The sequence below is a fragment of the Lutzomyia longipalpis genome, chromosome 3, assembly GCF_024334085.1.
Source record: "Lutzomyia longipalpis isolate SR_M1_2022 chromosome 3, ASM2433408v1".
Taxonomy (NCBI): domain Eukaryota; kingdom Metazoa; phylum Arthropoda; class Insecta; order Diptera; family Psychodidae; genus Lutzomyia; species Lutzomyia longipalpis.
Window position 1 is genome coordinate 30,541,119 of NC_074709.1, and position 26,352 is coordinate 30,567,470.

General features: G+C 37.0%; 2 protein-coding genes and 1 long non-coding RNA gene across 6 annotated transcripts in view; 2 read left to right on the plus strand and 1 right to left on the minus strand.

Moving 5' to 3' along the window:
• Nucleotides 1-39: 39 nt before the first annotated feature.
• LOC129793851 (leucine--tRNA ligase, mitochondrial) lies at nt 40-3,766 on the plus strand. Its single transcript, XM_055834303.1, has 5 exons — nt 40-238; nt 298-1,860; nt 1,920-2,124; nt 2,189-2,430; nt 2,496-3,766. Exons 1-5 carry the CDS (start codon nt 137-139, stop codon nt 2,970-2,972), a joined length of 2,589 nt encoding a protein of 862 aa, XP_055690278.1. The 5' UTR covers nt 40-136; the 3' UTR covers nt 2,973-3,766.
• A 228-nt stretch (nt 3,767-3,994) lies between these two features.
• The window catches only part of LOC129793850 (protein prickle-like), a 126,176-nt gene continuing 103,818 nt past the window's right edge, over nt 3,995-26,352 (minus strand). For all 4 annotated transcript variants that reach the window (XM_055834301.1, XM_055834302.1, XM_055834300.1 and 1 more), the window contains 6 exons: nt 22,129-22,242; nt 20,629-20,757; nt 12,659-12,862; nt 9,449-9,546; nt 7,707-8,581; nt 3,995-5,295 (listed from right to left, as the gene is read on the minus strand). In XM_055834301.1, coding sequence (XP_055690276.1) covers nt 4,880-5,295; nt 7,707-8,581; nt 9,449-9,546; nt 12,659-12,862; nt 20,629-20,757; nt 22,129-22,242 — 1,836 coding nt within the window. In that variant the 3' untranslated portion in view covers nt 3,995-4,879. The remainder of the gene's footprint in view (nt 5,296-7,706; nt 8,582-9,448; nt 9,547-12,658; nt 12,863-20,628; nt 20,758-22,128; nt 22,243-26,352) is intronic.
• On the plus strand, nt 6,818-7,661 carry LOC129793871 (uncharacterized). The gene is made up of 3 exons (XR_008750971.1): nt 6,818-6,904; nt 7,043-7,251; nt 7,346-7,661. It is a non-coding gene; the product is annotated as an uncharacterized LOC129793871 (long non-coding RNA).

The following is a 26,352-nucleotide window of genomic DNA, read 5'->3' on the forward strand; positions in this document are numbered from 1 at the left end:
GAAAAAGTGAGACGAAGATAGTTTGCGTCTCATTCGTTGTTTGAAACATGTCGCTTAGTTTTGTCGCTCATTTTGTCGCTCAGTTCAGTGATCCACCTCTGGACGCCCAAACTGTGTTTTCCTGGCCAATTTGGCAATGATTCTACGACAGAAGCTTCATGGAGTAATCTTGAGTACCCAAAGATGCATTTTCACCTCTATTTACAGAAATCTCTCATTGGGATGCAGAGAAATCAGAGTGAGTAACACGACATAACCTCAAAAACTTGCAAAATAAACATTCCTCGAATTTTCCAGGAACGAGAAATCACGCAGGATGCCAAGAAATCCATTGAAAATCACTGGAAGGAAGTTGTGAGTCGTGGAGAGTTCAATGAGGAGGCTCCTGGGGAGAAGCACTATGTCTTGTCGATGTTTCCCTACCCTTCAGGGAATCTGCACATGGGACATGTCCGGGTGTACACGATAAGTGATGCCATGGCGAGATTTTTTCGCATGTGCGGAAAGAATGTTCTTCATCCAATGGGATGGGATGCATTTGGACTTCCGGCGGAGAATGCAGCACGTCAACGGGGAATCCCAGCGAATCAATGGACGGAAAGTAACATCCGGAATATGAAGCAGCAGCTGCAGCGTTTGGGATGTTCATTCGATTGGCGTCGGGAGGTGGCTACATGTCATCCAGGCTACTACAAGTGGACACAGTACCTCTTTGTGCGTCTCTTCCGGGAGAGATTAGCCTACCAGAGGGAAGCTCTTGTGAATTGGGATTCCGTAGATGAGACTGTTCTTGCCAATGAGCAAGTAGATGCAAATGGATGTAGTTGGCGGTCGGGGGCGAAAGTAGAGAAGCGTCTACTTAAGCAATGGTTCATCCGGACAACGAGATTCTCAAAGGAACTCCTGGAGGGTCTGGACAATCCCATCTTGGAGGATTGGAAAGACATTGTGAACCTCCAGAAGCACTGGATTGGTGAATGTGATGGATATTCATTTGATTTTCCTATTTTGAGCTGCCTTCCTGGCCAGAAACCTCCCATTTCTGTGCTAAGTATCTGGATTGAGCGTCCGGAAATGATTAAAATTTCTTCCTTTGTTGGAGTCTCTCCTAGTCATCCACTAGCAGCTCATTGCAGTAACCTTGTTGCTGTGAATCCTTTCACAGGGCAGAAAATCCCTCTCCTGGTGGCGGAAGATTCACATTTCCAACCAGGATGTGATGTTTTTCTGGGAATCCCAACCATCAGGGAGGCAGACAAGCAGCTAGCTCACAATGCTGGTATTGAAATTCACACAAAAAGCATTCCCAAAGCCTCAGAAGCAGAAGAAGTCATCAGAGAAGCGAGGAAATTGGGAATTGGTGGTTTTCCGGTGAGTTCAAAGCTTAAGGATTGGGCAATCTCACGGCAGAGACTGTGGGGAACGCCAATTCCCATTATTCACTGCCCAGCATGTGGCCCTGTGCCAGTTCCGGAAGATTCCCTCCCAGTCACCCTTGAGATGGTTCAGGAAGAGAAAGCTCCATGCCCGGAGTGTGGGCAGGAAGGGAAGAGAGAGAAGGACACAATGGATACATTTATAGATAGTTCTTGGTACTTCCTTCGCTTCCTGGATCCAAGAAATGACAGAGAAATCTTCCGGAAAGACATTGCCGGAAGTACAATGCCGGTGAATCTCTATATTGGTGGGAAGGAACATGCTGTTGTTCATCTATACTATGCACGCTTTATGAATCACTTCCTCCACTCATTAGGGCTTGTCCCTCATCCTGAACCCTTCCGGAGGCTTCTTGTTCAGGGAATGGTAATGGGAAAGGCGTTCTGTGTGAAGGAATCCGGGAAGTATCTTTCAGAAAGTGAGGTTAGGTTTTAATTTTCCCTCCAAGCAATTTTTTTTTGTAATCTTTGGATACTTTTCAGGTGGAGATTATCGATGAGAAGCACAATAAGGCCGTAGAGAGAGCCACCGGAAAGCCCGTCCGGATGTCCTGGGAGAAAATGTCTAAATCCAAGTTCAATGGAGTCAATCCGGAGGATGTAATCGATGAATTGGGCATTGATACCACACGCTTAGTCATCCTCGGTGATGCTGCGCCGTTTACACAGAGAAATTGGTCCAGGACAAGTAAGTATCATGAGCAGGAAGAATTTCTTTTCCCCCCAAAAGATTCATTAATCCCCCTTTGTAGCCTTTCCGGGAATGATAAATTGGCAACGGCGCCTATGGATGACCGTTCATGACTTTTGTCACCTCCGAGAGGAAGCTTCTGCGGGAAGAATTATCTCAAAGAGTCCGGAATTTGCTGAGGAGGAAGCAAAAATCTCAGATGCGAGAAATTTCTACGTTCAAGGGACGACTTTTCACTTCCGCCACACACATATGCTGAGTGATGCCATCCGGAAGATGCAGGGACTCACCAATTCCATCCGCGTGAGTTCCTCGTGTACTTCCAAACAAGAGAAATTCATTGTAAAGTGAGATTTTTCTTCCAACAGAGAGTTCCTCAGGATGTCATGCAGTCTAGTGGGGAATTTCAGCGCGCTCTTGCTGCACAAATTGCAATGCTCGCCCCCATAGCGCCGCATTTTGCCTCAGAATTGTGGGTGAGATTTGCAGCAGTTGCCCAGAAGGATGAATTTGTTAATTTGACGGATGATGTGCTGCAGCAAAAGTGGCCGGAAGTTGATCAGGAGTACGAATTGGGGTTGGTAGTGAAGGTGAATGGCCTTGAATTGGCCACAGAGAAATTTCCCAGGAAGATTCTGGACAGGATGAGTAAGGAGGAAGCCACCCAGGTTGCTCTGAGGCAGCCCAAAGTGATCAGATTTATTAAGGAAAAGAAGATTTTCAGCACGGAAGTTGTATTTTATCCTGGATGCAGGGTTGTGGCGAATATGATTGTTGAGAGGAGTTCCGGGAAGAAGAAGGAAGAAGCGGAAAAGAAGCAAAAGGTACAACAGGAGCAATGTTAGAGGAAAGAAGATTTTTAGAGGAAGAGATAATAAAATGAAGAAGAAAATAAGAAAATTCTTTTATTCCTTAAAATTTCAGGAAGTTCTGCTGGCTCCTGCAAGGAAGTAATCCTGCTCCCAAACATTTAAAGTCCTTCCGGGCATTTCTTTCAGCTATTCGCAGGCTGTGTGGGCGTTCGGCGGGCAAAGTAATCAAGTGAAAATTATGCCAACAACCAGGTTAATGATTTTTTAATGATCTGCCCTCGATGGGATCATAAATCACGTCAAACTGAGACGGAGGATTTGCATAAAGAAGTCAGCAGCAGCGAGGTATAAAAGAACCTCCTCCAATTCTTGTCTTCAGTAAGCAAAGCAATGAATTCCCTTCAAGTTATCCTCCTCGTGGTCATCAGCTGCAGTGTGGCTCTAGCTGAGCCTATCAATCGTGCCAAGCACTCCCGGACAAGCAAGGAAGAGCCCAAGAAGGTGGAAGCAGCCCAGGAGAAGCAATTCTTCATGGAAGGTAGTGGTGGCTTCCCATCTGGCTTCTCTGGAGGAAGTTTCCCGGATTTCGCAAGCCCCGGAGGCTTCTACGCTTCTGGTCAGGAAGATTTTGATTTTGAACCTCAATCGAGGGATATGATTTGCTTAATTGGTGGGAATTTCCTATGCCAGAAGCTCTGCAGAAAATGGCAGGCAAAGGATGGCTCATGCGAAGCCGGGACTAATAATTGTAAATGCCAGTAGAGAAGCCTTCATCAGCCCTCTGACAAAAATGGTGGTGGATCAATAAAGATTTAATGCAAAGAAAATCATCTTTTATTATTTTTGGGATCTTTTCCTTAAAGGTTTTCCTGGTGAAAATATGAAGAAAGTGTTTAAGAGATTTTAATTCATTTCTCAAATATTTTTGGCGGGAAAATGCAAATTTTAGGTTAGCATTTTCTGAAGTTTGGATGAAGCCATCGCCATTTTGGAAGTTCTTTCAAAGTAGAACAATTTGAAGATTTATTTTATTTGAAGAGAAAAGTCTTTCTAAATTTTTATTTCTGTACAGTATCTAAAATTTATTTCAATTGTTGATTTTACAAATATTCTTTTTACTCATTAGAATTTCTCCTTCACATTTTCATTCTCTTTCTTTTTTGTATTTCTTGTTTATCAAAAATTATATAAACCAACTTCTTCATTTTTTCTTTCTCTTTTTTTTTCCTTACTTTGTAATCTTATACGTTTTTTTCTTGCAATTTGTCCCAGTTTTTAGTTTATTTCTTCTTCAACCTATACTTTCTTAATCATTTAAAAGGATCTTTGTGGAAATGAAAGAATTTATTTTGAAGAATAAAACTTATACAATAAAGTTTTAAAGAAAATAAATCTTTTTCTTAACTTAACAATTATTTTTCATTTTGATTGGAGCAGAGCTTTTAAAAAAAAAAGAATCTCTTGGCGCTTACATTGAGGAGTCTTTGGAGTTTTGTAAGAAGAACAATAATTAAATTTATAAATTATTTCTTTATATCATTCGTCCCTTAAAACATATTTTAATTTCAACAAGAAGTGGAAGAAAAATTGATAATTAGGTCAGTTAATGGAGTTTCGTTGGAGCCCTACAAATTAGAGGAAAAGTTGGCAATATCGTGGCAAATTATTTTTTTTTCTTCTTTAACTAAAAAACAATTCAATTCGCTTGAGCGATAAAACAACATTTTTCTGATATGATTCGTTAATTAAAATCAATATGTTTTGCAGGAGGAAAAAATCTGGAAAAAAAATCCTCCTGTTTTAATGGCTTGTCTCCTGGCCAGGAGGATGAGGAGGAGGCTTTTCATGGGGGCAGAGCTTTTAGAGGTAATTCAGTGGGAAACCGTTTTTCATTCATTTTAATTTAAATTTAAATTCATTCACCCTCCCACGCGTATTCTTCACGAAATAATGCAGTTCTTATTGTCTTTGTCCGGTTCATTGCGATCCGGCACAACTGTCTGCTTCTTCCGGTTCCGTGCACACGCCAGCGCATCATTGGGCACATAGCTCACGCGTACACCCCCATAGTGACGTCTCTGTGGCAGCTGGTACGCCTCTTCGCTGCTGGAAGAGCTCGATGAGCACGTGGAGCACACAGAGCTGGCATCGGATTCCTCAGGTTCAGGCTGTGGGGGCGCCGCGACGGACTTCTTCGTTTGCTGACTCAGACGATTCTCAGATTGACTCTTGCGATGCCGCCCCCGACGTCCGGGGGCCTTAATGCGCGTCTTGTAGTGCCCCGAATAGGAACGCGATCGTGGCAGTGAGTCCTGGAAGTCACCCTCAAAGCGAACACCCTTCACTGGCTTTTTAGCTGGAAAGAAAGAAAAAAAAGTAAAATGAGAAATTTTCTTTTACTTTTTTTTTATAAATCTTTAACTGAAGATTTTTTTAAAACTAATTTTAATTTTCTAAGGGTATTTGCTTAAAAAATCATTAAACCATTTCTGTTAGCTCGTAGAATATTTTAATTAATGAATTTAATAGAGAAGAATTCAATGAAACGGAATTTAACAAATTTATCGAATTAGAAATTAGAATTTTTAAGTTCTGCGATATCTTTATGGAACTATTTTTAGGATTTTTTAAATAAATATTTCTTTGTATTTCAAAATGTAATTACTCAATAAATATTCACAAAAGTCTTCTTTAGTTTTTTTTATTTTTATTTATCTTTTATTTTCTTAAATATTTAACAAAGAATTTTCTTTGCTTTTTTATTCAACAAATAAGTATTTTTAATTGCCTGTAATTTAATATTTTATTACAGACGCACGAAAAAGTTTTTTCGAGCTGCAGAAAACTGGAAAGAATTCTCAGTATTTTCCCATTTGCAGTGCAGTCATGTTGAAAATTTTTTTTCCTCGTATTTAGAAGTAATTTTTACCAAGAAAAAAATTTTAAAAGAATTTAGAGGAATTTTTTTCTATAACTTTGTGGATTTTGGAGTAAGTTGCTAAACAGAAAAAAATGCAAAATAAAAATTCTAAACTGCGAGTTAACAAAAATGTGATTAAACAATGATTAAAAAAATATTTAGTAATTAGTTTTTTCTCTCAAAATATTTTTTCAGACGTTAAATTTGAAGAAAAATGAAGCTAGTTTTGGCGCTGATTTTCATCATTTTTTCCACCAATGGTCAGGATGCTCCACAGGAGATAATCGATCAGTGTCGTAGTATTGCAAACAACCCAGATTCAAATACTTTACTCGCAAATCCAACAAGTTGTACATCATTTTATCAATGTGCCAATGGGGTGCCATACTTGCAGCCATGCCCGCCAGACCTTGAGTTTAATGTTAATTTACAGGTGAAATGCAAAACGATGGAAAATTATCTATTCTAATTTTTTACTTATTTAATTTTTTTTCTTTTTCCTTTCAGGTTTGTGATTGGAAATGGAATGTGCAGTGCACTCCATCCACTTCATCAAACATCATTGACACAATAATGAATCTTCTTAACTCAATTCTATCCGAACTCTGAGTTGTTCTTGTCAAACAAGGGAGCATTACAAAATCTTCTATTTGAGACTAATTTTTAAAATAAAAAAATAAGCTTGTATTAAATATTTGAATAAAAAAATTAATAATAAACAGATATTTTAATAATATTTCAATCAAAATCCGTTTGTACTTTGCATCGTTTTTTTTTATTATATTTTTAAGGCATTATATTAAAAAAAAAAAAACTTTTGTCGAAAAGTTTTCAAGGTTCCCTAATCAGCAATATGTATGTAGGTATATTTTTTATGTTCATAACACGCACAAGAATAACGTTTTTAAAATAAAACTGATCCAGACTTGTAAAAAAGTTTTGTAGATTTTTCAAACATTTTCCAATAGCAGTGCGCTAAAGTTTTCCGTGCAGATTAAAAGATTCTTTGTGTAGCTTAAATAAAAATAAACCAATAAAAACAAAGGTAAAAAATCAGGAAAATTGTTGAGGAAAATGTGAAAATTTTGAATAATATTTCCAAGAGATGGTCTCTCATACACAGTGTGGCAATTGAACTGATTAAATATAAATTTAAATCCGATTTTATTTATTTTTCTTTCAGACACTGTACTTTGTAATAAGAAAATGAAGTTAATCCTCCTGATTCTTTTCTTTGTGACTTCCACCTTCGGTCACGACTGCCCAGAAGATCCGGAAGAAATAGTTTTGTGGCCAGACCCTGAGGATTGTTCTAAATACTACAAATGTACGCCAGATGGGCCCATTTCAGTCGATTGTCCAGAAGGTCATCATTTTAATACCGAAACAAAGGTTAAAAAATGCTTAAATCTTATTTTCCTTCATTTTTAATACTAGAAAAAATTTGCAAACTCATTTCTTAAATTTTTTTTTCACATTTTAACAGGATTGCGATTGGCCAGAAGAAACTAAATGTGAGGTGAAAAGCAACGAAAATGAGGAAGCAAAACCAGAACCGGGAGAAAACGGAACAAGCATGGGATCATGGCCTGATCATTCCCAACCAGATGATCATCATCACGAAGGAAGTGATGATTATTCCAACAATCATGGATTTATCGGCGAAATCTTTAACACTGTTGCAAAGATGCTCAACAGTTTCTGGAAAGCGTTTTTTTGAATGATTTTTAACGGATTTCAAATGAATTAAGAGAAAATGCTAATTGTGTGAAATAAAATATAGAATAGGGAGCATGAAAACTTTAAAATTTTAATTTTTTTTAAAGAGATTTTCTCTTGGAACTTACCAGTTTGTGGCTCCTGATCTGGTTGAATGTCTGACACATCGGGCGTTGGAAGTTCAGTTGGACTCGCAATGGTGGCATCTGCTTGATCTAGTCCAGCTGTGGCAACAACAGCATGCACCACATCCCCCGTTGCACCCAATTCGGGCATTGATGACGACACCCCGGCCTCGTGATGCTCCATCAGGAAGTGCGTCGTTGTCGTGGGAGGGTGCCAACTGTCGAAATTCAAATCAGTCAAATCCAACGGTTCTCTGCTCCTGTCTCGATTCAGGAGACGTTGCAGGTCAGGTGATTGCGTTCTTGCTGGGGAATCAGCTCCCTTCTCCAGCATCTTCTCCAAATTCCTCTCGTGCAATACCCTGTCCAGTGCTCGGGCACCTGGGATGGGTGATGCAGCTGGACTATGGGCTGCCGATGGGCCAGCGGGTGCATCATCAATGGCTTTAGGATTTCGCTGGAGGGCTCTTCGGCCCATTTTGGGACTCCTCACTTGACGAATTGGCGAACTGGGTGCATGAATGGGCGACGGGGGTGTTGAGGAGTCATTGTCCGATGGTTGCTGCTGCGGACGGGATCGTGGTCGTGGTGGAGCACGCAAACCCGGCCCAGAGCTGTCTGAAGGCGTTGGGGGTTCACCTTTACTGCAGGCGATGCTGCAGTAAATGGCGCCACGGCGTGGGAGGAAGGGACGTCCAAGCAGTGAGCAGCGGCACGTGTTGCAGGAGAAGCAGTGATCTGTGGCATGCCAGTGCTGCCCATCGTGACTCATTTGACCCTGATCCACGCCAATGGGTTCCCCGCAGTAGTCACAGTACTCGGCAAACATGGCATCAAAGCAGGGTAAGCAAAATGGCTTCCCATCTCTCATGATATACCTGTGAGGAAGATGGCCAGGGTTAGACATTCATTCCTTAATAACCATAAAAATTTAATTCTTCAAAGTTTAAACTTGAATAAAAATTAATTTGGTCAGTTTGAGACTTAGTTTGACATTCTTTGATGTTTCTAACAGAAGAAAATCATTCCCTAAAAATCTCTTAAATCAAAAGATCTATCTTTAAAATTAGAGCAAAGTCTTTGGTCAAACATATTTCGGGGACATCAATAAACATCGCAGCTAATAAATTCTTATTCCTTTTGAAGTTCTGGTCCCCTGATTTTTTATCTCGAGGACTAAATACCATCCTTCGTGTGCAAAATTTATGCAGGAATTTCAGGATGTGACTTTTTTGCGCATGAATATTTCATGCGATGAGGAAAAAGAGGCGCTCAACTTGTCTCCCCGTGCGGTAAAAGGGAGCTCCCACAGTATATTATTCCATTTGTGTGAGCCATAACGCATCAAGAGTCGAGTAGGGTGAAAAAAAAGAAAAGGAAGAGGGTCCATCCTTCCCATGAGGATTTCCTCTTGAATTTCCACACTACCCAACAAGATTTTATTCCATTTTGTTTTGAAGGAATATTTCTTTTAATGTTTTGAAACAGTTTTGAATTTAATCAATTTGACCTTTTACTGCTCCTTAATAATAAATAAAAATAATAAGAAAATAAGTTTAAAAAAAATGCAAAAAGAACCCAAAAATAATTAAAAAGTTTTCACTTTGATTGAAATAAAAAAAATAAAATAAATTAGGAGAAGATACAAAAATTTTGTCGACAAGTGTCCTACAGAATCCTCTCAATTTTCCCAGTCTCCTGGGGACCTGTGAGAGGATCTATGCTGTGTGGCTTGTGGCACTCACCTCTGTCCACCGAGTTGGGCTTCGCACTCAAAGCAAGCAAAATGTTTCATATGCCAGGCACGTCCTTCCGCTTCCGTGCATTCGTCCGCGAGGATTATCTAATTAAAACAGACAGAGAAGTTGGGGATTAGCCAAACAACAACAACACATCCCACCCATCCAGCTCTGAAAAGTCCATCAGAAAGTTGCTCTCTTCCCGCATTAACTTTTTTTTTGCTTCATTTTCAATTCAAAACTTGAATTTTTCTGCCTTCTTTCATTCTTCTCTTTTGGGGGAGAGGAAAATAATAATAATAATAAATTTTTAAAGAGGAAAAATGAATTTCCCTCATTTTGGACGATGATGGATGTTTCTCGTGTCTCTTTTCGTGGCACTGAAAAGACGTTCTGGGTGGATAATTAAGTTGGAGTTTTTCTCCCATTGAAATTCAGGCAAAGAAATGAAGAAAAATAATTAACTGGACGCGCCGGAAAATTAAACTCATCGCACGTGATGCAGCAGGAAAATTCTATTAAGTAAATTTTCCCTCAAACCACCGTGATGTGGTTTTATCTCACTTTTCCAGCATCCATCAATTAATTCAGTAAGGTGATTGACGAGGGAGAAGCTCATTAAGTTTTCTTCTTATTTTCATTAAGGGCAGAATTGTTTTGCAAAAAAAAACATTCTTTGAGCTTTTCCTCTTTGGCTTTTCTTCCGTAAACTATGTTGAAATTTAATTGATTGAGAAAAGTTTGTTGGTTTTTGCCGAGGGGTGTTTATCTGAATGAAAATATTCGGATGATTCGCCTAAAAAATCAAAATATTCAGCAAACGAACATTTCTTTATTTTTCCTTTCTCTCAAATTGGTAGAGATGAAGAGCAAAAGCCTTAAAAGTACTAAATTCTTGTCGAAGAAGTAAAATTCCATTTTTAGTACTTTAGAAGCTTAAATTTAGAACTTTTACCTATTGTATTTAGTAGGTGAATTTTTTTCAGCTAACATTTACAATGCATTTGGATAAAATTTAGTACTTTTTTTTTTATTCTTTTTATTATTAAAGTTAGTACTTTTGCGGCTTGATTATTATCAGCTAGAATTTAGTACTTAAAATTGAATCTTAAAAAGTAAATTTAAACATTAAAAGTACTAAAATGTAATCGAAGACATACTAAATTCTAGTCAATTATAGTCAGATACAGTAAATTCTAACCGAAAAGTTCTGAATTCAATAGGAAATAGTACTAATTTTAAGCTGAAAAAGCTCTAAATGTAATGCGAATAAGTACTAAATTTGAGCCCAGAAAGTACTAAATTTAATCCTAAAAAAGTACTAAAAAAAAGTAAATTCTGACCGAGAAAATAGTAAATTCAAGGTAAAGAAGTACTAAATTCTATAGCTGAAAATGAGAATATTCAGATCTTCGGAAATATTGTGATTATTCGCTAATCTTCGGATTATTCGCAAAAATATTTGAAATATTCGACAGATAAACACCCCTTGGTTTTTGCAAGAAATAATTAAATTATGTCTAATTAATCTCTAAGAATTATCTTTTGCCAGTTTTATATTGGAAAATGGAGAAAATTTAATTTTTGTGGTTTGAAATGTACTGTACTTTAAGCTAGAAGAATTTTATGAAATATTTTTATAAAGCTTGACTAATTAAATCAATTAGAATTATTCAAAGAAATCAAAGAATTTTTCCTCAAAAAAAAAGAAAGACTCCAAACAAACCTCTTAAGAATTTGACCTCTCCTTGAAGCCTCAAAGGATTATATATTGAGACAAAAAATCTCTATGGCCAAAAGGGGTTCATCCACAATGTGGGGGTGGAAATCGTGGAAATTCAATCCACACACAGACAACACACAAAGAGCTTAAGTGTTTGACCAAATATGTGGGGGTGGAATGGAAAAGAAGTCGTGATTACCCCTCCTGAGGACATCGATTTCCCAATCTTAATGGCCTTTTGGGTTTCCGCCGCAAAAGACACTCTCTCAGGGATTTCTAATGCTTTTGTGTGTGTCCACCATAACGATGGGGGAGGGATGCTTCTCTCTTCTGCTTTGCAGGGGTGGTAGAGCATGCGAGTGGTTGCATTTTGTGAATTTATCATTTCAATATGTGTGGTGAGTGAGACCCTCCTTGACGGAATTTCCGCATCACTTTTGTCGTCCGGAACAGGGAAAATGATAAATCGTTACTAATATCTGTGACAGGGACATGGCATTAATCTGGGCCGTGTTTGTGTTATGATGTGTCAGCACAGGCAGTCTTTTGGGCGAAAGTGAAATTCTCAATGCTTTTGTCACCGCCCCACAAGAACATCTTCATTGACAAATGTTGGTGAGGAAATTCTCATTAATTTCCTCCCCCATCCACTCACCTCGTTTGGACCGTCGCCCACCCCCATCATGCAATCAATTGAAACTCTAATACGTGCCCCATTGGTTTGTAGTGTATATAGAATTCAACCATTCGCAATGCGGACTTAAATTCAACTATACATGTATCTGCTAGAGCTTTTGTGGGAGAGCTTTAATGGAGTGTCGTAAAATAGTTCTTGGTAGGTTTGATTAAATTCCTTGGCAATTGTCCAGTGAGATGAAGGGAACAAATCAATCTAAAGAATAGGAATTGTCTTGGAGAATTTTCATTCAAGACGGAGAATTTTTTTTTCACTTCTCTCTAGGAAATTCCTCTTGGACATCTTAATTTATAGCTGTGAGAATTTTCTCTGGCATGAGGAAAAAACGGATTTTTCTTACTTTCTCGTTTTTCTTTTAATAATTTTTAAATAATTTCCAAGATGATTTTTCATTTGAGATATCATAAAAAGATTTTTTTCGCCAATATACAAACAGAATAAATTCTTCTTGCTCCTCTTTTATAAAAGAAAATTCATCAAAAGAAAAGAATTTTATATTTTTAATAACCAAAAATAACGAACTTTGGCAAGAGAACTCATTTAATTGGAAGAATATTCATCTTTTAGAACTCCTTGAAACTTCTTCAGTGGAAAAAAAAATCCTTCAAGACGGAAGATTTTTAAGTCTTTTACGAGTTGTAAACTTTGAAGGACTTTCACGGGCTGTGAGCACTTGAAATTACCTCCCTATATACCGTCAGATAAACTCGCCCCAGAAAAAGTAATTAGAAGAAGATGAAGGAAGAAAAAAAAATGCGGGAAAAGAGCAAATCCCCATGGGATGAAGGAAACTTACCTCATCGCAGGCTGAGCATCTCGGTTTGAGGGTTTCAGCGTGATGCCTTCCGCAGTAGAGGCGCCCATCGCGGTGGAAGTAGATGAGGTCAACGAGGAGCTCCTTGCAGACGCTGCAGACAAAGCATCCGGGATGCCATGTGGCGTTGGGCCCAAAGCGTGCGGCAAAAACCACGATATCTCCCTGAGAGACGGCTTCTTCGCACTTGAAGAGGGTGGAGAAGAGATTAAAAATTCATTGGAATGATGAAAATTAAAAGTTTTATTTTCGGCGTGGGCGGTCATCTTGAATACTGACGAGACAACACGCGCGCCCCATGAAAATTTGTTGCAAACCCTGTTGCACCCTGTATCCCCGCCACAGTTCATTTTTGAATTTCTGAGGGTTCCAGCTGGGAATTGGAACATCTCTCACTCTCTTCCCTGACGACCGTCATTGAGATTGGCAGCAAAATGGATTGTGGAGTTTTGAATTTTGAACTTTTTTAATTTTAAGTGAAATATTGTATATAATTTTCCTTTTGCTGCAAATTTGTAAATATGTAAGTTATTTTCCACATTTTCTTTATTTTCCCACGCGGGATCACCATATTAGGGTGATCTGGCGCCCAATTTTTATATTTTTCAATTATAAACCGCGTGGAAATATTTGTAAAATTATTCTTTGAATTATTGTAAATAAATTGTATATAAGTGGAAATTCAATTTTTTGTTAATTTTCCTAATTTTCTCGATTTTCCACAATCATGGGATTTTTAATCGTAACATTTGGCGCCCAACTAGAGGCTTTAACCACCATAATTTTCATGCTTTTTTCCGCCTTCGCTAGCAGGCAAATTTTTGAATTTTAATAATTTTTCATTTTGAATTAAATTTTTGTGCATTTTGCAGCACAAAATTATTTTCTTATCTAAAATTTCCGTTTTCAAACCGGTTTCGATTGCTCTCTCACAATCGAACATTATTCTCAATTAATTTCTTTTTGAGAGAGTAAAGCAAATGAGTAAGAGAGTGAGAGGATTTTTGTTACAGCTTGTCTCTTGATCTAGAGCGCTCTAGCAAGTATTATTTTTCCCTCTCTGCGTAATTTCTCTACGCAACTCTATACTCTACTCTATTTTGCTCTACATCGATATCCAATCTATGTTTCTCTCTTAATTGCTCTTTACTATTTTTATATCTTGGAGTCTTATAATTCTTCCTCTCTACATTTTTTATTTCATCCAATTCCCTAATTTTTTCTCTTTTCCTCATAAATATTTTTCCTTTCTCAACATTTTTACAATGGCAGAGTACAAAAAGTCAATTGGAGATAGATTTTCTGCCTTTAGAGCACTTATTAAGGAATCCAAACCGATTTTTCCTCATGCTATTGAGAGCCATAAATGATTGAGACTGTTAATTATGTAAATATTATGCAAAACATACACGATCCTACTTGGAAGGATTATGAAACACACAAAAGATTTTAGATCAAATTAATTTAAATTTAATTTCTCATTCGCTGGATATTTTTCTGATTTTTCAAGATCAATTTTATGAATGGTATGATCTAATTTGTAGATTTGGATGTTCTTTTCCCAAGTTTACGTTCTGTCGATTTGGATGTTCCTTTCCCAAATTCACAGTCCCTCGTTTGGCCGGCGAGAAATATTTTTGATCTGCATTTGTGATCTTGAGCAGTTTCTATGCGGGGAGAATTTCTTATTTTCTTGATTGGATTTAATATCTTAAATATTTATTATTATTTTTATTTTTCTTAAATTTATCTTGAGTGTCGGACATACGGATCTACATACGATAAAGTATATTTTATTTGACTACCGTATTTCTGTGGTATTGCTCGTTTTCAAATTTTTCCACTTAACGCATTTCACCGTGGTATCGATTATGGCCACTGGCTAAATTCCTAACCCTCCGCAGCCATAGCTGCATATGCTATTTCGCTGGGCGAGGCTATGCAGGCAAGATCGGCATAATTTTGTGTATATTGAATATTGGTCGCCGCACCACAGTACATGGCACAAAGACGGAGTAGCGTAGGAGCCAAACAGGGAATAATGGAAAACCATTTTCCCAGGGGAATGCGGTGAGGGGATAGTTTGGAAGCAGGATCATTGCTACGGGGATATTGTCAAGTAGAGTATCGCCTTCGGATGTATTTCTTTATCTTCGATCATTTAAGTGCAATTTAAGACATCTTTTTTCTACGATTTTTCTTATAAAAAAGAATTCGTAATATTTTTTATTTCTTCCATCTTCCTTAAGTGGGTGTTAATAGTTGAATATGGGGTAGAACTTTCAGAGTGGACGCACAATGAGTTTTCTCCCCCGTGTACTATTTCTCCTATAATTTTTATTTCTCCTTTCATAGTTTTAAGAATATGCAGATGAAATATTCTCCTTGATGGATTTGTTTATTTTCTTATATTCTAATGAAGTTCTAAATCTAAAACAATTTGATGATTTTATTTTTTATTTTTTTATGGATATTATGGTGTAATATCGGGCAGGATTTTCAGAGAGTGCAATTGAATATCCTTTCCCTTATCCTATATTTTCTATTCCTTTTTCCCCAAGTCAAGACTCTTTTTTCTTTTTCTCTTTTTTCTTTTTTTTAAGTATTAGATATTGTTGCACCCTGTATCCCCGCCACAGTTCATTTTTGAATTTCTGAGGGTTCCAGCTGGGAATTGGAACATCTCTCACTCTCTTCCCTGACGACCGTCATTGAGATTGGCAGCAAAATGGATTGTGGAGTTTTGAATTTTGAACTTTTTTAATTTTAAGTGAAATATTGTATATAATTTTCCTTTTGCTGCAAATTTGTAAATATGTAAGTTATTTTCCACATTTTCTTTATTTTCCCACGCGGGATCACCATATTAGGGTGATCTGGCGCCCAATTTTTATATTTTTCAATTATAAACCGCGTGGAAATATTTGTAAAATTATTCTTTGAATTATTGTAAATAAATTGTATATAAGTGGAAATTCAATTTTTTGTTAATTTTCCTAATTTTCTCGATTTTCCACAATCATGGGATTTTTAATCGTAACAAATTTAATCAGCAAAAAACGAAGAAGTTGCAAAAGGGGACGACTCCTCTTGGCATTGGGGGTTGAATTTCCTCTTAATTGTGATTATTACTTCCCACACCCACCCACAATTTTGCCTTGTTGAATAATTCAGAAATTTTATCCATCAACTTTCGTCTTTATATATCTTTTTTTTAATTAATAAAACATCTACACGCGGGCAACGAGAGGAAGAAAGTCTTTCATTTCTGAGGGAGCAACAAAAGACAGGGTTGAGGGTAGGTAGGGTGGGGGTGGGTTTTTGTATTGAAAATACTTCGGACCTTGCGGCAAAAATGGTGAAGAAGTGTCGAAAGCTCCTCGTTAGGAGAGGACACAATGGATGTGCATCCCAATTATTCGCAGGAGCGACATGGATGAAAAGCTTGAAAGTTGCCATGGTTGAAATATGTACATACAACCCCATGGGGGATGTTTCAAAGGGGTGGATAATTAATAATTTTATATGTTTTTTTTAAATTTTTTTGTTTGTTTAAATTAAAAAAATAAAGTTAAGATTTTTTAAATCTTTAAGAAATTTTTATTATTGAGCCTTTCGAAAAATGATTTACTGACAAAGAATTTCAGAAAACTTAATGGCATTCTAATTATATATTCTAGAAAGTAGAATCTGATTTTCTGCAAAGAATTAGAAACTTGAAGAATTCTTCAATATTTTTTTTTATATTAAAAAGAATTTAAATAATTTGACTTTTAGAACCATTAAGAAGCTTAGTTTTCTTGTAAGAACATTCAGGAATTTGAAGATTCTTATTAATTTTTTAACGAGAAACTATAGGTTCTATAATGAATTTAATTTTATCTTAACCCTTTAACGTCCAACGTTAAACATAAAAAAATTGAAACATGCGCTCTTTTATCGCGATTTTTATTCTACGAATTTTTTTAGAGGACTTTTCTCACATAGAACGTCTTCTTTGACCCCTTATGCGCGAATTTGATGCATTTGTAACATGGAAAAACAATTACATTCATAAATAATTGAAAAAATAAAATGTTTCACGTTTGGGTCAGCGTATGACCCAAAAACCTTAAAGGGTTAACAATTCTCCCCAAAGGCAATTTAAAAAATAAATAAAAAAATTTACCCGCTTCCATTGGACCATGGATTTGGATGGCCCTTGCCCATTTAGGGCTTCGGAGAGGGTCATCCACCTAGCCCTTACGCTATTTGCGCGGCCGTAGAAATCCAACGGCCGCTCAAATATGGGAGCAAAAGCGTTCTGCAGTCTTCACTGCACCCATTCCATTACTTATACTTGAACTAAGAATGTAGCGGAGATGAAGTTTATGGTTAAAGTTTAAAAATCTAATATTATCCAACTAACACAGAATATCTTTGAAGTTTTCTTACAAATGATGAGTATGCTTGACCAACAAAAAGCTGGACGGCCTACAGGCCAAAATGGCTTTTCTACTACCCAAATATGTGATTTAAAATGTGCTTTTAAGAAAAAAGTTAAGATTTTTTAAATCTTTAAGAAATTTTTATTATTGAGCCTTTCGAAAAATGATTTACTGACAAAGAATTTTAGAAATCTTAATGGCATTCTAATTAGATATTCTAGAAAGTAGAATCTGATTTTCTGCAAAAAATTAGAAACTTGAAGAATTCTTCAATATTTTTTTATATTAAAAATAATTTAAATAATTTGACTTTTAGAACCATTAAGAACCTTAGTTTTCTTGTAAGAACATTCAGGAACGAGAAATTATAGGTTCTATAATGAATTTAATTTTATCTTAAAGAATTTTAATATTTCAAGGAGTTTGCTTAATTTTCCAGCCAAAATATTCAGAAGTTTCAGATTTTTGGGCAAAAACAATTTTTAAAAAAATCTGACAGATTTTTTGATTTATTGTTTGATTAGAACCTTTAGAACACTAAATTTGTTTTCTGATTTCTGAACTTTCAGGAAATTTTAAAATCCTTTTTTTTCTAACTAGAAGTATCATAAAACTTTAGAATTTTAAATTATTAAACGTTAAGAACTAGATCAATCGATCTAATTTTTTTTCTAGTATTATTTAAAACATTTATAGTAAATATTTAAAGAATTTAAAATAAACATTCTACTGATTTTTCTTAATTTTACTGAAAAATAATTTTCTGACAAAACTCATAATAATCTAATTACTTTCTTAACCAGAAATTCTACTTAGAATTTTTAAGAGTCTGGCTAATTTGTTTTCTAGAAATTCTAAATTTAAAAAAAAAAAAAAGTTTCAGCAAATTTATTTCTCTAAAACCTTCTCAAAAACAACCCCAATTCATTTTTCTTATAGAATTTAGAGAATTTATCAACCCTTGACGCTTTTTTCTCCATCTTTTAATGACAAAGAATGTCGCGAAAGTCATTCTCTAACTAAAATCACATGGAATGAGTTTCCCCATCCACGCAGGAATGGGGATGATGAGAAAAGAAAATTTTCCACCCAAGAAATTTTCCGGGCCCATTGATAGGGGGGGGAGGGCGGGTGGTGGTTGAAAGAGGAGAAAAGTACGTGAGAATCGATTGGGTGTAATTTGGAATTCCCGACAGCTCTCCATTTCATCATTTCCATTTTCCTCCATACTGCCAGGAATGGGCAACTGTGGAGGGTTTTTGTGTGTGGTGTATGGCATCCATACCCAGGAGAAAAAGAGGAGAGAGATTTATTGATTTTCCCCCTTTTTCCTGGTTTCTTCCTGTTTTTTTTTGTTCCATCCCCATTCTCAGGCTCATTCTTGGGTTCATTCTTGGTTGGCGATTTATGTGTGTGAAAGTGCTTGCGGAAGGGAAAAAATCGACAACCAAGAATGGCCAAGACGTAGTCTATGGGTCTCCACAAATACACCCCACATTCTGATTTCATCCCTCAACCCCCTAGGAGTGGTGGGTCGCAAACCAACCCCATCAGCCCAAGATAATAATTTAATGATCCATGCGGGTAATTATTTTGATGGAAATCATCGGCGATCCGTGAAAAGTCTTCTCCACGCAATAATTCTGTGCTCGCGATTGAGATGCTAAATGTGATTGGAATTGCCCTTCGTGCCCCCCCCCCCTCTTAGGAAAATACTTCCTAAACCCCCCAATCCGCAACCAACTCTCTCCTCTTCTAACCAAATGAAGCCGCATTAAAAGTAATTGCTCCTAATGAAAAACTTCCGCGTTTGGTCTCAATCTCCCTTAATTGCAGGAAATTTGTCAGGCGGACTTCTCTTCTCCAAGCCAAAGGGGGGGGGGGGGCTTTTTTGCGCAACGATTTCGGGGAATGAACGGAAATTTAATAGATGAGAATTCCCGATTCCTTCCCGTCTCCGCGCCCAAGGAAAATGATGTACAGTTTAAAATGTAATTTGGGAATGAAAAGAGATTTTAAATTCTCAAAGTCGTTGTATTAATTGCGAAAGGGCTCAACTTTTGCAATTCGCAACAGTTACACTGAGAGAAAAAAAATTTAGGAGTGCTTGTGCTTCGTTGGCTTTGCTGGAGGTTTTTAAGAGAGAAAATAATTTTTTCTCGCAGTGTAGGAAATTAAGAGAAGACAATTTGCTACTTCAGGACAATTGTGTTGATCCTCCCCCCTTTGCTGAATGAATTTATTGAAATTTCCAAAACGACCAATTATCCCAAATAGCGCTTCTCTAAAAAACACCCCCCAAAAAATCTTCATTTGAATGGGGAGGGTGGACGCTTCAATAAAATCCCAGCAATATTGAGTAAATTAGAATGGATTTTAATGGGCAGTTTTAGTATTACACTGCCTGCACTTTTTCTCTCTCTTACAAAAACGAGACATTTTTCAGCAATTTTGCACGCAATATTCGTTTTTATTTCCCCTCATGTGGAAAAATTTTGTCCCCATTGTTCTTGCCTATTAATCAATCCAATTGATTGCTTTTTTGGGAGTTTTTTTTTCCTCGATGGGGGGAAAGTTTTTTCTCTCTGTTCTCGCTTTTTAATCATGCTCAATGTAATTCAGCATGATTCAACATGATTAATTTTCTCGGGGAACTTTTTTCCGTGAATGTGGCTTTTTTTTTTAGCTGGACTGGAGGAAAAGTCTGAAAATCATTTTCTATGGTTATATTGTTGAGTGAAAAATGCGAATTCTACCACCCTCGTAGTGTGGCCAAACCCACTAGTGAGGGGGGAGTTGGTTCTTTGACCAACAAGAGAGGGAAGCCATCTAAACCGATAAGAGTACATACAAGCATGAAAAGCAAGAATATTGTGCATGTTTTCCAGCAATATTTGTGTCTGTATATTTTCAAACCCCATTCAATGTTGACTCAGTGGCTCCTCTCGCAACATAACCATCCAATGCAATCCCGGAGGAAACCACAGAAAAGGTGGGCAAAGGGAGCTTTTCAAAACGAACGGGTGGTGGTTGTGTTTTGTCTGCAAATTCTCACAAGAGAGGGATGGCCTTTTGCTCATACAAAAACAAGAACAACCCCCCTCCCATCTGGAGGACATCCCGATCCCTTTGGAGCTTTGGCAGGGAACTCTCATGTTGAAGGGTCGATTTTAATTAATGGCCATTGAAAAGAACTGCCCTCCCCTCAACAACCACCCACCCCCATCTCACTGAATCTCTAGCTTTAATGGAGAATTTTCAGCATAAGAAATCATCACGATTGCATTTGCTGGGCATGGAAAATGCGAATTTATCTCGCGAGACATGGAAGACGGTTGTAAATCAGACGGTTTCGCCAGCCCTTTTGTCGCCGGCCGTCTGCATGGGACAGATTTATCGTTCTATGCGTCGTAAACAGTGTGTACAGCACCCCCCTTTCCCTGTCATAAATTGCCCCCATGGGAAGTGAAAGTGTGGCATTTGTGTGCCCTTGTATGGTGCAAAATCTCATGGTCAAATACTTACACCCTCACATTGCCGGCTGGCAGATACTTGCTTCACCGTACCCCGGCCCAGGGCTTCCCTTTTGCGCTGGGCAGAGAAGAGGCGTAGCTCCTTTCGCTCCTCATCCGATAGTGAGTGGCAGTAGCGGACCTAGAATAGGAAATATTTGAATTTTAAAATTTTGTCGTTACTTAACCGTCGGTTTGTTTGAATTTTAAAATTTGACAGCTTTTTTAGATTTTTGAACTTTTTTTAAGATTTTCTCTTTTGTTTATAATTTTTTTAAGTTAAAATATAATTTATATATTGAAAATTAAAGAAGGAATGGGATACGCAAAATACCTTAGTTTCTATATTTCTCTCGTAGACTTAATTTTTTCTTAGATAATAATGTCAAAACAAATTTGTTAATTTATATTCATTTGAAAAATAATTTTACTGGAACTATAAACAAACTAAAAAACAAATACATTAAAAAACCTTTACAAGTTAGATTAAACAATCAAAAAGACCTAAAAATTTCCTTTGGGCAATTATGTTAAATTAGTCAAAATTATTTAAACTTTTAAGAAATATATGAAAAAAACATTTAATAAAAAAATTAATTGAAGAAATATCTATTTGAAATGCTTAAAACCGTTAGAAATATTTATCAAAAAGACCTAAAAACTTCCTTTAGGCATTAATATTCTCAAATTCATCTTTCTGTCTCTAAAATCTTATTTTCTTACCCTACTTTCTCTTCTTTCAATTCTTTCCCTCAAAGTAAAGAAGACAAAAAAAACTTCCCAAATCTGCACCATATCTATTTTCCACATCGTTGTTTTCTCAGAAAGTCTCATTAAAAAGTTCATGCGGCAAATTCTTCAAACTGAAGAAAAAAGTTTGTCGTGCTCTGAGAGCTCCCCGAAAGCTATTAGACATTGGCAAAGATTTGAGATAAATCACAAAAAATATATATCATCTTCTCATGAAATATTTCCCAATAAGGGAACCCCAGACATTGCCTTTTGCAAAGAAAAAGTTCACTTTACGCAAGATTTTTTTTTAGGTATATGGGAGCTGTTTTTAAGTGCTCGTACAGGGAATGAGAAAAGAGCCAGAGATTGTTAAATTTATAGTTTTGCTATCAAGATGAGATCTTAATGTTTGGATTTGGAATTTGAGATATTTTTCCTCTAAGAGAGAGATTTGAGATTAAAGTTAATTTGTTTTTTTTTTTTTCATTTTGGTGCAAAAACAAAGATTTTTTTTAAACGAAGATAAACTCTAAAAAAAAGATTTCTTTTAGGTATTAATCGTTGACATTTAAATAACTTTTCTAACGGAAAATCAATGATTTACTGGTGATTCTTTTTTGCCAACTGAGACCATTTAGTTGCGACATGGAAAAGGCGTTGCGGGAGATTTTATTTTACCAAAAAAAGGAGGATTTGGTAAGTGATTTCCAACCCCCTTAGAACCCAATAGAATAATCACCACCACCCCCCACAGCAAGAAAATAGAAACTCCTCATCTTACCTCATTATCATGGGGTGGTAGCTGCTGCAGCAATTGCCGAACACGATATCGTTCACCCACGCTGTTCACGTATGGGATTTTATCCTCAGGAATTTGCGAGAAGTACAGATGAACCTGCAGAGAGGGGTGAACAAGGAGAAAATTAGTTGCATGGAAGGAATGGCAGGAGGATAAAATATTTTTCCTCCACCACACATTTCTGGGGGATGGTGCGGGAATGAAAGGAGATCCATATCGTGGATATTGCCATCCACAGCATCATAATGAAAATACAGGGAGACATATAAATAATCGTCTGATTCAATTAACTCCAACCATATAAAACATACTTATAGTATTTTCGCAAAAGCAACTACATCATCTATGTGTTTTTGGTGGGGTGGTTTTGGGTTGATGTACACAATTTGGTAGTTTTGGTGAGTCCGTTAAGTTTATTGCCTCTTTGTGGGATTTGTTGAGATGAAATGTCAATTTAGTGACATTTCTTTGACATTTAAATGGCAGAAAAGCTTTTTGACAGAAGTTAGTTGACAGAATATTTCTACGTCAGATTTAGGTATTAATGTTAAGGATTTTAACTCTCATTCTATTTTTTAAATAAGAACAATTAAAAAGAAGCTTCTTTTCTGGGAAAAATTGAAGAAAAAAAATGAAATTTAAAAATTAATAATAAATCTTTGAAATATTTAATTAAATTTTAATATATCTCTAACTGTTACAAATATGAAAGCTTCCGTCTAAAAATTCTATCCACACACAAGTATTTATATTCCTGCAATAAACTAACTATCCCAACTCTCCCTTCCCCCCTTACATTAGGGATTCTCTGTCAACACCCTCATGTTGATGGTCAAAGAAAAGACCAATGTGTGGCAACGTGCTTGGAAAAATAATTGAACAATAATGCATTTAATGTTTTTAGGGACTCTGGGTCCTTTTTGGGGTGGTCGTAAATGCGGATTAGGTATTATTGGTCCAAAAAGAGGAAGACCAGGCGCATACTGGACATGGTGGTGCGTAAGAAAATGTAGCCAAGCACGTCCATTTAACGACACTCCCAAAAATTCTATTTCAAACAAGAATTATAGTCCTCAGTGTAATGAAAATATTAAATTTATTATTGCATCCCCCTTGAAAATTCTCAGATATGTGGCTGCCCATATTATTGCCCTTGTGGGTCAATCCTCGGGTGACTTCTTTGATTTTTCCCATCAAGCAGCAGCAGCAGCCAAAAAGCAAAATTGTGTTGCGACAATGAATAGCCATGAATGGCGGGAAAATGCAAATATATTTCGTGAGATAATTTATGGGTGGATGTAAAATATTTTTCGCATAAAACTTTTATTGGGAAAAAGTAATAAGAATATTTCTGTGAGCGCACCAATAGTTACAATGTTTTCAATTTATCTCGTGCTGCTTTACATATAATTTTTTTCAACTTCGTTGTTGTGCTTCTACCGGAAAAATTTATGTTCTTAATATTCCTTCGTCACGCTTTTATTGTCTGGGATGTAGTTTTTTTTCCATTTAGTTGGTTTGATAGAAAAATATATACTTTTCGCGCTTCATTTGTGCGAGAAGAATTTGATAAAGTTGGTCACCGCAAAATGGTCAAATACATTTGATGGTTTATTGAGGAAATATTTTCAGTGAGTAGTTTATTGCGGTGCTCTCTCTTTCGCGGTTATTTTTCCCTTTGAGCTAGAAGCGTGTAATTGGAAAAATTCACAGTTCATCAACTAAAAGACTGTTAAAATGGGAGAAGGTTTAACTCTAAAGAGAGGATTTTTCGTATATAGAGAGCTGTAGATATTCTTCTAGCGCCACCTATTGTCCTAATGCTTCCTTGAAACTGATTTCACAACTATATATAAAAACCACAATGATATAATATCACTTTGAATTTACTGAAGAAGCCATTAAAAATGGAAAATACTGCAAAGAAATGAAAGAGAAAAAATTGCTACATGCCTCAAACATTACTTAATACCCCAAAAATATTTCCTTCAATTTTTTTCTGATTGATGAATTTATCATTTGGCAATATTCTTCCGTTTGGAGGAAGTCACCCCATCGAAGGAAAAAAACGAAAAGAGTGTCACCCCCGCAAAACACTTGAGAAGATGATGGAAGAAAGAATCCCCTGAGATGTGGCACGTATAATTTGTAAGAAAAACCTCGAAAGAAAATTGAGGGGGTGGCGACACGCAAAAAAAATCCATCCCCTGTGTTTGCTGGAGGATTTTCTTGCATTTCCAAACGTGCATTTTCTTCTCTTTTTTTTACTTTCAAGTTAAGTTAAATGCAAACATACAAAAATAGCTTGGAAAATCCTCACCACAAAAACCCATTTATTTGCTCTTGTGCGGAGTTTTTGGTTGAACCCAATTTTGCCTGAGATAATATTTATTCAACGGGCACAATGGGATTGTTTTATTTCTTGCATCGGTGGTTTTATGGTGACACACACTGTGTGGTGGGGGTGGGTGGTGAAAAAAAAACTCAGAGGATTTGCACATCCTTGCGGGAAGAAATTGGGCGGGAGTCTCTGTATACATTTTAATGGGCAAATTACAGACGGAGCGTGAAGAAATCTTCCATCCGGCAGATTTGTGGGGAGTTTTCCTCCAATTTACACAGAGCTCCCCCCTCTCTGCAGCATCCAATTGAAGCCACCCCCGCGTTGGTTTGTCGCACAGCACCAAAATGCAATTGAGCGCACATTCCACGGAGGAAAGTGACGGCGTGTGCAAAATTTATCGATGTTGGGTGCAAAAGAAGGTAATTCAAGCGACCATCGTGCGGGGTTTTAATTGCAATCACCGCCATTGATTAATCGCCATCTCCTTCACCATTCATCTCTACCCCTCGCGAATGTGGCCACAGCAAGAGCTCCCAGTACCAGCCGCAGAGATTGCAAGGTGAAGGAGATTCGTAAGATAATTAGCGATAGGAGACATGCAAAATTTCCACACAGACTCACACCCTGAATGGAAAAAAGAGTTTCAATCAATAAATCATTTGCGAGCAGTGCACTCGAAGAAATGCCTTTTCTCCGCCGTGAGCTGAATTATTATTGAATATAAATTGATGAGCTCCCGGCCAATTGCTCGCCTTCTGATGCCTCGATTGAAGGCAGTTGTACGCCTCAAGAACATACTGGGCGGGTTCTTTGCACAAACATGGTGAAAGTGCCAGAGGACTTAATTACCAAAGATGCTTGTAAATTACCTTCACAGTTACTTCTCAACACCTACGCATTTTCACCTGAGAGAAGAGATTTATTTCTAATGCACTAACTTTTTTCCCTGTGGTGCATTAAAGGAATTTTCTTTTAAAGGTTAGCCTGTGAAAAATCTAATAACTAATTTCCCAAATAATTTAGATGGAGAAGCCGAGTGACTACCAGGCGTCTCCATTGCAATCTTAACTTAATATTTTTTTTTAATTCTAACGAATCAAAGAACTTTTCCGTTAAAAAATATAATAAAAAAGTTAAATAAAATTCAGTTAGACGATGGAATTTGTTAAAGCTGCGCCCTCATTTCCTTCTACAGGTGCAAATTAATAAAAATTCCTCCAATTCAAACATCCACAGAATACGCTTCAATAAAACCTCGAAGAGAATTCAAACTAATAAATTCTCGAAGCGAGGCAAAATTATGCTTTTATTGGCTTTTCCATAAACTCATCTATTGAAAGATGGCTTAAAATGTATTATAGAATATGAGGCTTCTCTCCCTTTTTCCTTCTAATAACAATATTATTTTCAAAACAAATATAACTCGCGCTGTGCGGATAATTTCCATATAGAGAAGAGAGCCCAGAAAATGTTCCCGAAGGTGTTGTAAAAAAAAAGAGAGAGGAGGCAATAAAAATTTGCATGAGCCCATCTTTCCATCCACAAACTTAATTACTTTACGATATGATATTGGATTTGCATAAATTATGGGCTTTCTCGCCAACAAAATACGAAGGCTTCATTGTGTGGGAAGAAGGCCCCTTTTGTGCATATTATTCGCCCATCCTTGCCCCTGTGCTCTGTCCATCCAGAGTGTGCGAGGGTGGGAGCCTGGCGTGCTGAGGAAGTGACCGCATGAAGTTGATTTTATCACCATATATTGGGGAGATATTTTATGAAAATATAGGAGACGATGCCATAAAGAGCTCCCCTTAGCAGCAGCATAAATCCCCCATCTATCGTGGCTTCCTGCTTGCGTGGGG